Source organism: Bidens hawaiensis, unplaced genomic scaffold (genome assembly GCF_021521415.1).
Source record: "Bidens hawaiensis isolate Kalapana, Puna unplaced genomic scaffold, B.hawaiensis_p1.1 tig00017033_1, whole genome shotgun sequence".
NCBI lineage: Eukaryota > Viridiplantae > Streptophyta > Magnoliopsida > Asterales > Asteraceae > Bidens > Bidens hawaiensis.
In genome coordinates, this window is record NW_027492575.1 from 184480 (window position 1) to 200806 (window position 16327).

The following is a 16327-nucleotide window of genomic DNA, read 5'->3' on the forward strand; positions in this document are numbered from 1 at the left end:
ATGCATAAAATCATTCAGAAATAATCAAAGTGTAGCATTATATAACATGCACATTTGATAGATCAGGTTGATAATTAGAATAAAATTATCAAAATAGAGATGTGTTAGACCAGTCACTTTTACTGGAATGGGTAAATTTTCTAATTAGACAAGCTGACAAAAATAATTTGTAAAATAGGCATGGAATTATTTCCCATGTAAAATTGGCACGACCAATCATGTCTTGACACATAAACCGTAGTAACATCATTAAGCACCATATGTGCCAGCATGTTCACATAAAAATAACTTTGCAAAACGAAATTCTGGCATGTGTCATGATAGGGCTACATGGGAGTTTAATCAGAAATGAAAAGGCTACAAAGGTGTCGGGTTTATTACAGCTATTAGCTTGTTTTTCAACGCGTCTAATCCACGATGAACTTAACCACACTATGTTTTTTTCGTCTTTGAAAACTGTCAAGGCTAAGAGAGTGACATATCGTCAGTGTGCGGGATCCAAAGGAGCCTAACCGTGTAAACTTGTAGGCATATTTGGAAACTATCTAGGCTAAGCATGTGCCCGATTTTTAGCGTGTGGGATTCAAACAAAGCTAATCGCGCACCTTTTTAGGCGTCTTTCGAAACTCTCTTGGCACCTTCATAGCCATTTTCATTGTCGTTTAGGCTACTCTGTAGCCCATCATGACACGTATTAGACTATCATTTTGCTAAGTCATGTTTACATGATATTCCCTACCGCCCATATTATGCATATATAGTTGTGTCTAAGCGGTTTATGTGTCAAGACATAATACCTATTTAAAATGTAAAATAATTTAATGCCTTTTTTTTAGAGAATCTTATGAATCAATTTACCTGTTTTGAAAATTTTACTGAAATCGATTAAAAAAATTTCGATCCTAAAAATAAACATTCACTTTCATACATAACCACTTAAAAAGGTGACACTTTTACTAAATGAGTTCGTTCCACCCTTTTTGAAAACCAATTAAAAAATGAGCGCTTCAACCGAAAATTACGCCCAATTTCTGCTTTTGGTGACACATGTTATTTATAAATTGGGCTTGTGGGCAAACTTTTTTTATTTGATTGCAAAACACATGTTTAGTCAAATTTCATTTTGATAGATGATGACCAACATGTCAATTTTGGCTATTTTCCCATTGTCAGTTACCATAAATTAAGACTGCGTTATTTAAAACAAGAATACCTTGTATGGTTTTTTAAGTTGGAGTTGACATTTACGGTGCTTGTTTAGCCTTCTGCTTGCAGTCAAGTTGGTTTTAAACATACCAATTTGAGAAATGATCCACGGTTTTAATCGTTAGAGTCTGATTTGTTAAAAAAATTCATGTGCTGCCATATCACTTTGGTTGGATCACAATCTAAGTGGGTTGCTCAAGAGTCAATAAGCTTGAATACCTTTCACATAGTTGTTTTTTTTTCTATCAGTTGTATTCTTGGTGCTTGTGTTTTGGAGGTTGCTAAGCCTATAATGGTATTCATAGTTAACATAAACATATAATAAGGTCTCAAGTCTCAACAGTTTATTCACGAGTACGTCATGTTTATATTACATTCTAAACAACTTAAATTTGCATGCTATAACAAAAAAGCAGTACCCCGTCTCTTTAACATGAACTTATAATAAGGTCTCAAGTCTCAACAGTTTATTCATGAATCATGTTCATATTACATTCTAAACAACTTATTTTACATGTTATAACGAAAAACAGTACCTGTCTCTTTAACACGAGTAATAAGGTCTCAACTCTCAACAGTTTATTCGCGACTCATATTACACTCTAAGTAACGTCACATTTACATGTTATAATGAAACAACAGTACCCGTCTCTTTGTCAAGCGCTTAGGACTTCGGGAAAGAAAAAAAACACCCCTGAACAGAATTTTCTATTTACAAGATTTTGAAAGCTATTAAGGGTAATCTAGATATATAAACCAAAAATTTTAATGCAAATTTCATTCCAAAACTCGAACGAGCTTCTAAACTTGCCTGTTTGAATTTTCATCTAATCACGTTTGTTTCCATCTCATTGAGTGAGTATTCACACATAGCCGAGTTCTTCATTATGAAGAAATAAGTGAAAAGTTTTCAACTTGGATCCTCAACCGATTTGTGGAAAACAAAACTTGGAAATGCCGTGGTGATGTCCCTGAAGAATCATCAAATTTTAACCACAAAATCAGATCAATGTGTTAACTATGACTAAAACACAATATTATTAAAATCCAAAAAAAAAAAATTTAATGACGTTTAACATGCTCTACAAATTTGACCCTATTAAATCAACTCATGTATAAGTAAACGAGTTTAAATTGTCACCTCTAAGTATTAAATATAAGAGTTAATCAGATAAATGGTCCCTGTGGTTGACAAGAATAACATGTTTGGGGCTAACATGTTTGCGTGTTTGGTATATGTGGTTTGACAAGAATAACATGTTTGGGGTCTAACACTAACTTTTTCAAAAAGTTCTGTTAATCTTTTTTTTAAAAATGACAGTTTTTCCCTTAACAATTTTTGTGACCTTCTAACAGAATGTACATACGCGAGGTAAGGAAGCGTCATGCTCTTCAAAAGGTTAGGACAACGGAGGGCAAACTCTTTCCATTCCTCTTTACAGATTTTACCATCTCCATCGGCATCTGCATCAATAAATGTCTGCAATGACCGCCACCATCGTCATTATCATCATTATGACATCATCATCATCATCATCATCATCATCATCGTACTCAGTATATCCCACCAATAGCAAAGCTATGGTAGGGTCTGAGGAGGGTAAGATGTAGACAGTCTTACCTCTACCCCATAAGGATAGAGAGGCTGCTTCCGGTGAGACCCCCGGCTCGATAGTAGTTTTGCATCAAGCCTTGGACATAAGGCACATAGCACTCAATCATCGGGACCGGCTGATCGGTGCATGTACCCTTGTCTTTCGGCTATCAACGCCACTACATGATGCCTGATTAACCGTCCGTCACTTTTAACGTTATTTTCACGATATTAGTAAGACAGAATTACAAATTTTGTCCTTTAAAATAAGACGAATTACGGTTCGTGTCCTTTTCTAAGTTTCCTTGCAGGCGGTGTACTTTAAACTTTTTTTTCCTACAAGTTATGTCCTTTACGCTAACTGGGTTAGAAAAACTCTGTTAAATCCCATCACGTGAGAAGCATGTGAGGGCATTTTTGTCTTTTCACCTGTACCTGCAACTTCTTCTTCTTCTTCAAAATAGAAAAATACCAAAAAACTCGCTGGCCGGACTCGAACCCGCGACCTCAGGCCGGACCAGAGTGTAACACACACACACCAGCCAACTGCGCTGGTGTGTCAGTTGGTTTAACATCGTAAACGTTTTAGTATATACCAAGCTAGTTGCAATATTGAGTGTAGTATTGGACACGGGCACTTACAGTAGCTGGATTGCCACCATCACATTCCATTCCATTAATAGCTCGAATAGTAGCTCCAAACCCTTGACCGATGATCGAGTGGACGTTGTTCATCCAAAACCACAGTGCGGTCCGAAAAGAGATCACAGGATCTGTGGCCACAGTTTCAGGATTGTTGAGCCCATCAAACCCGATGCTCCTTCCGGCTGGACCGTAGTTGTAATTCCATGACAATTGGATCGGGCCTCTCCCAAAGTAACCCTTGTCAGGGTTACATGGATATTGAGTATTATTTTCGTCACAGTAATCCCTTGAGGCACCGTTTATTTCATTAATATAGCAAAAATCTGTCACATGCAAAACAAATAGTTAATTTATATATAGAACACACAACACAATCTATTTATTATTTTTGTTAGCGACTTTAATGTTGTAAATGGTTAATTACCAAAAATTAATTGTAACAAACTCAAGTAGTAACATATTTTTATATGTTATAGATCTTTCATTAGTTAATTGAAATAATTACATACAAACGTTTAAAGAGATCTCTACATCTATCTCACTAATACCTATAATCTATTAGTCATGGTATTGCAAGAATTCTATGTGAAAGTATTGTTAAGAAATATCTTGTGACGGTTAAAATACCCATATTGGGCAGGCATATATAAGTTTATAAAGTATACAAAAATGATTTCAAAAGTAGTAATATTGTTCAAATGTTGCCTTATTTAGATCATGTAACATAATTAATATAGAGGAATGAATCTTAATTCTTACGTCCAGTTTCATGTGTAACATGAGCAAAGAAAGCTGCAATCTCCCTCCTTGAATCATCTTCAGAACCAACCCTACCAAACTGAGGATAGTTTCCGAGGGCTTCAAGGAAGGCGGCTCGTGAATAAAACCCTCTCCCTTCACAACTGGCGTCTGACTGATCCACGATCCCGTTAAAGAATGCATCGGTCACGATGCTACTAACATCAACATTATTCGTGGGAGGAGCCGCGAAGCACGGCCCTTCTTGGCAGCCGGCTCCACAATACGCCTCGTCACTGCCACAAAAACCGAACCGGCTACAACACAAGTCCGGACTGCAACCGCAGTTTTGGGCGGCGGAGTTGAGGATTCCAACGACAAGTACTCCGGCAATGATGAGTATTTTGATTGTTTTCATGGTGGTTTGTTTGGTTTAGTTAGTTGGATTGTGGGTGTGCATTTATAGTGTTGTGAACACTAAAACGTGTGGATATGTATATATTAAAACGTTTACGATGTTAAACCAACTGACACACCAGCGCAGTTGGCTGGTGTGTGTGTGTTACACTCTGGTCCGGCCTGAGGTCGCGGGTTCGAGTCCGGCCAGCGAGTTTTTTGGTATTTTTCTATTTTGAAGAAGAAGAAGAAGTTGCAGGTACAGGTGAAAAGACAAAAATGCCCTCACATGCTTCTCACGTGATGGGATTTAACAGAGTTTTTCTAACCCAGTTAGCGTAAAGGACATAACTTGTAGGAAAAAAAAGTTTAAAGTACACCGCCTGCAAGGAAACTTAGAAAAGGACACGAACCGTAATTCGTCTTATTTTAAAGGACAAAATTTGTAATTCTGTCTATTAGTAAAATAACGTCAAAATTAGTGCAATTTCACTTTTGCCCACCCGAGGGTTCACACATATATACATCATATGTGCACACCGCAAGCAGGGCTAATCATTATGACATCATCTTGGCTACTAATGTAAAATACAGAACAATTTAATAAGTTACAGAAGCTCTTACTTTGTCTATAATAACCTCAACAAGATCGTCTGATACGTTCATCTCGGATTCTTTTAATAGTGCTATCAGCATCTGCTTCACCTAATTCAGTACATGATATTATTACAATAGTAATATAAAGTTGAAATAGAACAACTTAGAAGGTTATTAGGTTAATATATAGTATACTCACTTCTTCTCGCTCAATATACCCGGTCTGTCTCAGATCATAGAGCCTGAAAGCAACTGCAGGAAAACAAAAGCAAACTTAATCTTTTAAGAAATATTATCGTATTAAAAGTTTCGATTACTCTAACAGCTTACAGTCTATTTTATCTTCTACAGGTGCGTAGGGGTGAAAGATACTGAGAGAGTGAACAAATTCTTCAAATTCAATTACACCATTTTTCTTTTCATCAAAAAGGTCAAAAACCTACAAGTCAAAATGGCATTTTGTTAATTGTAAAATGTCAGATTATCTAGATTATAACAGACAGAATTAGCATTTACCCGATCCAAAAATAAGTTCTCGGCCTGAGGGGTATTGAATAGTGCTAATCTGAGCTCTTCCTGCACAAAAGTAAACATCAAATTGTTAGCGTTTTATTTCTAGACAATGGTGCAATAAGCAAGCATAACCATAAGATCAAATACTAACGTTAAAAGATCATTTAACATATTTACTCTTAGATTTAAATGATAATTGGAAAGTATACCTTGTGAATCAATCCATCGTCAATAATGGAGGAACTCAAGCTCTTAAACAGCTCGAAAAGCGCCTCTACCTCATTCACACTAACTGCAAAAAGGTTACGGATAAAAGGGGGTTCGTGCAACCTTCTTCAACCATGCACATAACTAACTTTGACTTAATAGCATGGCCACATTTATGCCAAAGCTGGCCAAAGCTGAAACTAATGTTGGGTAGTGGTTGAACCAACGACCCGTTTCAATGGTTGACCGGCTTTGAGTAAAAAAAAAAGGTCAAATTGTCCTTAAAATTTGAAGAGCCCATATCAATTTTGAAGTTAATGCTACTATGCTAGTTCAGTTGGCATTTAAGTCAAACCAAGTCAAATTCAATACTTGATATATGGTATCTATGGGTGTTCAATATTCGAATTGGACTCGGAAAACTCAAAATTCGAATTCGAATTTGGTTTTCGAATTTCGCAATTGATATTTTCGACATGATTCGACTCAAAATTTGATTTCGAATTAGCTATATAATTTTTATTATTTATTAGTATTAATAATATTTTATTATAGTTATATATATAACCCTTTTAATTTATATTATATTATTTTTAACGATAAAAATTATATATTTCTTTTATCAATTGGAACTGAATCAACTCGAATTCGAAACTAATACAAATCGAACCCACTTCGAATTTAGCTTCAAAATTCTAATAACTCAATCTGATTTGCTCGAGCAACTCGTAATTCCATTCATAAATCTAACTTTGAAATCCAGTTTAGACCTAAAATTTGACTTCAAATAAATAACAAGAGCATTACCAGCCTACCAGGTAACTCAAGAAGATTAGAGTTAAAAGCTATACTATTAGATCATGAAGAGGTAGGTCCCAGCAGAGCCCAGTTGGACCCGCAAGACTCACCTCAAAGAGGGACGTCTGCGCAGTTGAACCCGCAAGACTCACCTTCAACAGGGACGTCTGCGCAAAGGCTAAACTCGCAAGACTCACCTTGAAGAGACGTCTGCGCAGAAACCAACTGGATCCGCAGGACCCACCATGCTCAGAGACGTGACGTCCTTACGCGCAGTACGCAAGCTGTTCCCGCAGGAAAAGCCTCCCAATGGTCGACGTACTCCGCCTGTTCCCGCAGCAACGGATACTAGCCATCAGGGAAGGCTACCCGCGCAGCAAGGCTACACGCACAAGGCACTTAACTCTTAAATAATTCAGTAATGTCACCTGAAGAAGGAGTGAGCAAGCCGGGAACACTCCCGCACAAAGCCGGGAACACTCCCGCACAAATGAGCCAGTCCGTACGATACTGGAGGATCTTTTGTACTGTACCTGACGAGGTATGGACAAAAGATCTGACCAAAGATACGACAGCTCACTGACAACAGTATGACGAGCAGCACGCTCTTGTACTGTATGTCACTATCAGCCGCTTCCTACTCACCAACCTGTCGGAGGACGTGCATAGCCTGCAGTTGGTGGAACAGGAATAGTACACAGCCGGCCTGGTCACTATCAGCCGCTGCCTACCCACCAACCACCAGCATGGCACGTGCGTAGCCCACAGTTGGCAGAACAGGAATACTATTCAGCCGGCTGTACCTGCTTGGAAACCTACCTTCGGCTATAAATACTCCAACACCTTGGAATGGTATGGACACATTACATTACCTTATCACATCTTATCTTTTCTAGCAATCTCTTAATATACACTTATATTCAAGAGCAATCTAGTCTGATTCTCACGCCGGAGGGTGGTCACAAGGAGGTACCCCCCCCCCCCTTCTAAGTGACGAGCTCACGGTGTCTGTTTTGCAGGTCACCAGAAGAACCATCTTTGCCGGACATAACCCCTCGTGGGAAACATCTATTTAACCCCCAGATTATCCATAATCTGCCCGGGGTCAATTAGTGTTTCTTCATTGGCGCCATCCGTGCATAAAAGCTAGAACTAATTCATTCAGTTTTCTCAAACTTCTGGAAAGATGGTTAAGGTTACTCCGTTGCCAAAGCCAGCGGGTGACCAAGAAATCCCGGTAATCACAACCCCAGCTACTGGGAGGAACACCGGCGAGCACACAAATTTTACGAACACTACCCCGGTTACTCAAGCCGGGGCAAGTGCAGTAAATTTTACGAACACTACCCCGGTTACCCGAGCCGGGGCAAGTGCAGTAAACAATCCTCCCCTGGGATTCATTGATACCCAGGTGGAAAGACAACAGACAAGGCCCCCCCGCCAAATACTTGAACAAGTTAAAGCGTGGGTGGAAAAACGTCAAAGGGAATTCCAAGCTGAGTTGGATGAACGCTTACGTTCACTCCAACAGGCTGACGAATTCGGAAGCACTCGACAACAGCTCAACATGAGCAATGAGTGCGAGTACTTGGACGATGATTCGGAGGAATCCGACACCGACGTAAACCCTCGCCATAGGGCGAAAGGGAAGCGTAAGGACACAGACTTCCAACCGAGAAAGAATTTGGGAGAAACTTTCAAACCAAAAAACGCGGGTAGAAACCCACGTGACTTCTCCAAAGCTTTTAGACCAACTGTTGCAAATGCGGGAACGTCCAAGTTTGCAAGGGACATTGCGGAAGCAATCGCCCCGAAGAGTGCCAAGCAGATGCCCAACATCGGCACTTATGATGGTATATCCGACCCAGACGATCATTTGAACAGATTCATAGCGAGGGCAACCGTCAGCAATTGGACGGAACCCACGTGGTGTTATATGTTCCAGATGACGCTAGTTGGAGCGGCTAGAGCGTGGTTTGACCTTCTACCGGTCCACCACATCTATGATTGGGCAGACTTCCAACAGAAGTTTAGCCAACACTTCAGCCAACAAAGAAAGTATACCGAAGAGCAATGGACAATCCTCAATTGCATTCGAGAGGAAGATGAATATTTGCTAGACTTCATCACTCGCTTCAACTCAAAGAAGCTAAGTCTGGGTAATATTAGCGAAGATCTTGTTCGCGCTGCTTTCATCCAGGGCACAAAAGACCCAGAGCTCATCTGCACCTTAACGGGTAAAGATGGCATGCCATCCACATGGGATGCCATCATGACAGCAGCTAAACGCTTCGCGGAAACGGAAAAGCAACTGGGTAGAGATCTTCCCCAGAGCACAAACCTCTACACCCAGAAAACAAGAGAAAACAATGTCCTTACCGCCCGACTAAACAAAAAGAGGAAGCTAGGCATTTGGCAGTCAAGGGTAAACTTTGAAACCTCATCCGGCTCGCACCCTCGGTTAGGCGGAAAGGATAACATGCCGTCGTCAAACCGGAACTCCAGATGGACGCCACTCACCAAGAGCGTCACCGAGATATTCGACACCGAGAGACTCCCATGGCCAAAGGCTCCAATAATCCGAGAGCGTCACAACGCTGATCAGAGAAAATTCTGTGACTTCCACAGGACAAGAGGCCACAACACCGAGGAATGCGTAGACTTGAAGGACATCGTCGAAGCATCTGTCAGAGATGGGACGCTCACGCACCTCGTGGCGTAATGAACGCTGAGCAGGCTAATGCGTGTAGAACCCCAGTTGGGGAAAACACGAATAAAACTGCAGCTTCAATGTCGGAGACTACATACTGCGTAAACAACGAGATTCCGAACCAAGTGCATATCGGCTCGAAAGGCTCGATGACACTCCCAAGAACATGGAAGGGAGCTCAATTACATAGTCTGCATGTAGATCAATTCCAAACTTGTAAAAGAAAAGGCCCAGAGCCACTTCTAATGGAAATGATTCTCCTTATCACATTGACGCTGATGGTCTTACATTTATACTTAATGAACTTTCCACACTGATATGCCGGTCTTCACCGCATACATAAGTGGGAAAACAAGTCGTTGCATGTGGAATGCGGCAAAACCCGCATAAACACAAAACGACAAATTTTTAAAGAAAATATAAGGAAAGCCTTCACGCAGGTCAGTCATAGGTAAAGTTTGATAATCCTACTAAATGAAAGTGCCGGTCCTAACCGCACAAATCATGATAGAGGACACCGAACTAACCTATTGACAACCGCGCGTCGAACGGTTAACTTATTCAGAACACTTAGAAAATATCTTCAAGGAAAAAATGAGGAAAACCTCCACGCAGGTCAGATATAGGTAAAGTTTAGCCATCCTACTAAGTGCAAGTGACGGTCTTACCCGCACAATCACGAAAGAGGAAGCAAAACTTTAACCTATTATCTGCCACGTTGATAGGTTAACTTATTCAAAGTACTTAAAAAATTGCTAAGTTAAACTAAAGTATGCACAAGCGAATCATATATTGTTTATGCGGCAAAACAAGTGCCAAATTAAACTAAAATATGCATGAGCAAGTCGTATAACGTTTATAAAGCAAGAGTGACGGTCCTACCCGCACAAAGGATTTACATTCCATAAAAATTAAAGTATTACAAGAATGGTATCTACCCGCCTACAAGAGTGTAAATCTATACAAAAACATAAACATATCCTAACAGTGGAAAGGGATCTAAAGGTTCAAGCTTCAGGACCACTTCCTCCAAACCCACTTGTACCCGCACCATCACTTGGCTGTGGCGGTTCAAGGAAGGTCTTGAGAATGGTTAACCCATCATCAGCAGCAGCAACTTCGTTCACCTTCTCCACCACTGGATGCGGGAAGGCAGCATACTGATTCACTGCTTGGTCATAAGCAGCTTCAGTATCCACATCATATAAAGGGAAGTTGGAAGGCGGGATGCCCTTCTCAACGAACCCTAGACCAAGCAGGAAGCCAGCCTTTTCCCCATCCTCATGAGAAGCGTTGAGGGTTGCGCTCATGGCATCGTCATATGATGTGTCCGTGAAGACCCGATGCACAACCTACAAAACACAAATACAAGTATCAAAACCTTTTCTAAGTATAAAGAAAAGCGTGAAGACATTATGAAGCTAAGCTTACCTGCGACAACGCTTCTCGTAGAAGCCATTCCTTGGTAACCAGAGCCTCCTGGAGGGCAGCTTGAGCTTGGTTACGGGCGCGTTCGGCTTCACTTTTGTTAAGGTTGGCAAGCAACACTTCCTTAGCAGCAGCCTCTTCAACGCCCTTTAGCTTACGCTCAGTATGGTCAAGCATACCCCTCCGGTCCAAGATTTCTTGAAGCTTCTTGGCGTCTTCCATGGCCAAGGCGTCATGAGCCTGCTGAAGCCTCTCTAATTTGGCTTTGAGCTCCTCATTCTCGGTTCGTAGAGGCTCAGCAACAGCTTCAGCCCTGGTGGCCCTCTCAGTTGCGTTCCGAGCGGTTTCCTTAGCTAACCGAAGCTGTTCGTTAACAGCTTGGGCAGCCTTGGAACGGGCCTCGAGACGGGCCTGAACTTCAACCTCGAGGGCCTTGAAGGCCTTCTCCTTCTCCGCAGCAACGGCGGAGAGCCTCCTGTTCTCCTCCCGGACAGCCCGCGCCTGAGCTACTTCTTGGATACGAGCTGCTTTTAACTTGTCGTTTTCACGACAAAGCAGCTCGACGCGCGGCTGCATCCGGGCAAGGAGAATTCGAAGCTCGTTTTTCAGCCTACCCTCCTGGTATCTTGACATAGCTTCTCTCAGTGCACCACTGGGAGCGGCGTGGCGCGCCCACTCGACGCAGTCCACAGCCGTCCGAAGGGTGGTTCTCCGGCGGATGTTCCACCGCGGAACAAACACCTCATTCGAATCCGACACTGCAAAAACAAAAAGCAGTTAGGAAAAGATGATAAAAAAAACATAACAGGCCAAAATAACCCTACGCACCTGTAGGGTCGACGACAGGCCTGTAGCCGCCAAACCCATCACCCGAACCTAACGGATATCCATCCAAGAGGTCAGGCAGATGGGAAGGAGGCAGAGATTGGCTAGACGCCCCAACCCCAAACATACCTGCTGAACCGGCCGGGGGCGAGGTGGTCGCCGGTGCCGGAGGCGCGGTTGAAGCCGCCGTCGTAGGAACCAACAGAGGTGAACTCACCGGAGGTGAACTCACAACCGTGGTCGCCGCTGCGGAAGAGCCCGCAGAAAAACTCACCGCCGACTCAGTGAAGGAATCAATGAATATGGCACTGACAGCCAGCGGAGACGACGTCACAGTTGGAACAGTTGCCTCAACCGAGTGAGCAACTGAACCAACACGTGAAGCAGGCGCAGCCGCCTGGGTCATCGCCTCGGGTAGGTTGACCAAACCTACCGTCATGGGTCCAGAAGTGCTCCTCCCCGCTCCACCCTGGAATGCGGTTGCATCCACGCCTGCATGAAGACAACATATTTAAATATAATGGCGGAAAGATATGAAGTTAAAGTTAAAGTTTACACTTACGAGTCCTCTTGAGCTTGAAGGTGCGAATAGGCGGGGACGAACCCGATGGAGCCGGCCTCTTCACGCCGGTCACCGTCGTTGTACTAGGCTGCCCGGAGGTGACAGCTGTCTCAACCTCCGGAAACAGTGGTCTCATCACCACCAGGGTTCCCCGCCACCTCTTCACTCTCGGTCTCCGACTCTGACCGATTCCCCTGATCGGCAGTGAGGCAACCTTCGCCTTGCCCTTCCCGCCGGCAGCCTTCTTCTTCCTCGCCAAGAAAGGACCATCTGCAGATTCCTCATCAGAAGATGACAAAATTAAAGGAATTCCCGCAGAGGTTTGAGCATTCAGAGGGCGAGGGTCAAAAAGTTCTTTACCTGGCCGCCTGGCGCTTAGGATCTCGTGGCCTGGCGAGTAGACCTCCACGAACCGATCCGCCGTTTGCTCAAGGATGGGCAACTCGTTCTCATCTAGAGCACGAGTACCCATCCGAGCGGGACCATCACTCTCCCGCGGCTGCAGGAGAGACTGCAAGTCGTTTCCCTCTGAAAACAAAAAGAAAAAACGGTTAGAACAAAAACCCTAAATTAACGGATAATATGAAGCATACCGTAAGGGACAGAGTTCAAACCGTATTCGAGGACGATGGGAATCTGTGACGCCTCCTTCCACACCCGGCTCATCCCGAGCATCACCATCCCGGACTCCGCAAAGCGGTAAACCGGAGACTGGATCCGGGAAACCTTGGAGAACCATTCCGCCTCCTGGTAGTTGGAGGCGTGAAGGTTCGGGAGAGCTCTCCCGTTCTTGAACGTCATCGCTATGGGGACGACGCCAGCGGAGATATAAAAGAACTCCCGCTTCCAAGATCGAAGACTGCGCTCGGTAGCGCAGATCTTCAAACCCTTGATCCGATTGACCAAGGTATACCACCCTTGGATGCACCTCCAGGAATAGAAGGTCATCAGGAGGTCAACATGGGGCTCCACACCCAGAATGAGACACACCCACTCGAAATGGCGGATCTTGGCGATCGCCATTGGGTGTACCTCAGTCAGATGCACACCGTGTCTCTCCAGAACACGGTATACAAACTTCGTCAATGGGAACCTGAGATTCCCATAGACGAAGAATGCAGCGTACACCCCTATCTTGCCCTTGGGGGCATCGTACACCGTCTGATGAGGTGCAGGAAACTCAGGCTCGAAAGGCTCGAGCATGAACTTCCTGACGACGTACTGATAAAGGTCGACCGGAAGAGCACACTGGCACTCGCCAGCAGTACTCTTGTCATCCTTGTCCGACGTGGACGACAGATTCTCGAGGTATACATCGGACTCCTCGACAGTAACCTCAGGATCATGAGAAGACATGTTTGGGATGTAAACATGAACGATTTCAGGAGAATGCTCGACAGAAAAGTTAGAGTATTCGCCGGAAATCGTTTAGAAGAAGAAGAGAGGTGAAACTGTGATGAATGCGATGAATTTAATGCGGAAGAGAGAGGAAAACGCTGGTGCAATGAAACTATGACACGTGGAAAAAGCAAGCTGGCAACAGCTGTTGACAGGACGCGTGCCGTAAACTTCGCGGCCACGCGCCCGAAAACTTGCGCCCACGCGCCTGAAAAAGCGTCTGGAATGACCATATACTGTCACGTCGTCATAACTTCCTGCACGTCCTGAAACTGTCAGAGGAAACCGTCGGACGACGTTTCAACAGTTTGGACTGTTCTTATCCTTTCACCAACTCTTCGAATTTCAAAAAGATTCAAAAAGATTCAAAAGTAAGCGGGACTATACCCCTTACTTTGGCAACCAAGTAACTATAAGACAGGTGCGAGTACAGTGTTAAGGCAAAACCCTTCACATACTTAGCACCTGCAGGGAATTGAAGCCAAGAATACCTCGGCGACCCAGTAACTATAAGACGGGTGCGGGTACAGTGTCAAGACAAAACCCTTCACATACTTAGCACCCGCAGGGAATTGAAGCCAGGAATACATTGGAAGTAAAGTAACTATAAGACGAGTGCGGGTACAGTGTCAAGGCGAAACCCTTCACATACCTAGCACTCCGCAAGGAATTGAAACCAAGAAGGATCTTCTGGGCCATGCTTGCGGAAACGAGAATAACATCCCCGCATAGCGGGAACGTCGAGAACTAGATTGTTTGAAGCTCCAAGATGGAATTGGTTGTTTTAACATAATTGATCACTATGTTCAAAACTACCAAAACCTCATGGAGAATCTATACAAGTGGAACTCAACGCTCCTGACTTGCGAGGAGGTTACAGACCTACCCGCATCATACCCAAAGATCAAGCAGAAGTCGGGAATTTCTGCACGTGACATTAGGACTTCCGCGGGAAGAATCCCCATGGAAAACCTTAAAAATAAACCCTTTTCAAAACCCTTTGCTTAAGTCCAAAAGTTCACCTCACTTATTAACAATTCATGAGAAGAACATTGGACTGGGGGGACTTGAAGAGGTAGGTCCCAGCAGAGCCCAGTTGGACCCGCAAGACTCACCTCAAAGAGGGACGTCTGCGCAGTTGAACCCGCAAGACTCACCTTCAACAGGGACGTCTGCGCAAAGGCTAAACTCGCAAGACTCACCTTGAAGAGACGTCTGCGCAGAAACCAACTGGATCCGCAGGACCCACCATGCTCAGAGACGTGACGTCCTTATGCGCAGTACGCAAGCTGTTCCCGCAGGAAAAGCCTCCCAATGGTCGACGTACTCCGCCTGTTCCCGCAGCAACGGATACTAGCCATCAGGGAAGGCTACACGCACAAGGCACTTAACTCTTAAATAATTCAGTAATGTCACCTGAAGAAGGAGTGAGCAAGCCGGGAACACTCCCGCACAAAGCCGGGAACACTCCCGCACAAATGAGCCAGTCCGTACGATACTGGAGGATCTTTTGTACTGTACCTGACGAGGTATGGACAAAAGATCTGACCAAAGATACGACAGCTCACTGACAACAGTATGACGAGCAGCACGCTCTTGTACTGTATGTCACTATCAGCCGCTTCCTACTCACCAACCTGTCGGAGGACGTGCATAGCCTGCAGTTGGTGGAACAGGAATAGTACACAGCCGGCCTGGTCACTATCAGCCGCTGCCTACCCACCAACCACCAGCATGGCACGTGCGTAGCCCACAGTTGGCAGAACAGGAATACTATTCAGCCGGCTGTACCTGCTTGGAAACCTACCTTCGGCTATAAATACTCCAACACCTTGGAATGGTATGGACACATTACATTACCTTATCACATCTTATCTTTTCTAGCAATCTCTTAATATACACTTATATTCAAGAGCAATCTAGTCTGGAAACCTACCTTCGGCTATAAATACTCCAACACCTTGGAATGGTATGGACACATTACATTACCTTATCACATCTTATCTTTTCTAGCAATCTCTTAATATACACTTATATTCAAGAGCAATCTAGTCTGATTCTCACGCCGGAGGGTGGTCACAAGGAGGTACCCCCCTTCTAAGTGACGAGCTCACGGTGTCTGTTTTGCAGGTCACCAGAAGAACCATCTTTGCCGGACATAACCCCTCGTGGGAAACATCTATTTAACCCCCAGATTATCCGTAATCTGCCCAGGGTCAATTAGTGTTTCTTCAGATCACTACATTAAATCAAGCAACAATAGTAACTAAATTAAGCAACAATAAGAGCAAAGAAACTCACAATTAGATCCAGCAGCAAGGCTAGAAAGCTGATCATGATCAAATCGAAGCTTCATAGCAGCCGAACGATTTATCGGCTGGAAATCGAAGCATCCAGATATGGCAAAGACTATAAATTCAGCTATGGCCATAAATGGAACAAATGCAGCACAAAGCTTGTCTCCAGTGGTTAAGGAACACCATCTCTGCTCCAAACAGACAAACATTCATCCAAAATTAAGTTTAAAAAAATATGGTTAATATATATATAGATAGATATATAATATGTACCGATGAATCATTTGATGAGCTCATCGTGACTTAAAGCATGGAGGGAGAGTGTATAAATATATAAAAATATAAAAAGAGAGAATTTGTAAAGAGATAAGATAGGTGATATGAATGGAGCTGGCTGCCTGGCTGTTCGATCA

The 16327-nt window shown here is 43.5% G+C and overlaps 2 protein-coding genes across 2 annotated transcripts; both read right to left on the reverse strand.

Moving 5' to 3' along the window:
* Positions 1-2081: 2081 nt before the first annotated feature.
* On the reverse strand, positions 2082-16211 carry LOC143552754 (calcineurin B-like protein 9). The gene is made up of 9 exons (XM_077042896.1): positions 16188-16211; positions 15919-16102; positions 5899-5981; positions 5693-5752; positions 5507-5615; positions 5376-5428; positions 5204-5284; positions 2574-2686; positions 2082-2177 (listed from the first exon to the last, which is right to left on the reverse strand). The coding sequence occupies exons 1-9, from the start codon at positions 16209-16211 to the stop codon at positions 2117-2119; spliced, it is 768 nt and encodes a 255-aa protein (XP_076899011.1). The 3' UTR covers positions 2082-2116.
* LOC143552753 (endochitinase EP3-like) lies at positions 3401-4624 on the reverse strand. The gene is made up of 2 exons (XM_077042895.1): positions 4205-4624; positions 3401-3768 (listed from the first exon to the last, which is right to left on the reverse strand). Exons 1-2 carry the CDS (start codon positions 4599-4601, stop codon positions 3401-3403), a joined length of 765 nt encoding a protein of 254 aa, XP_076899010.1. The 5' UTR covers positions 4602-4624.
* Positions 16212-16327: the final 116 nt, after the last annotated feature.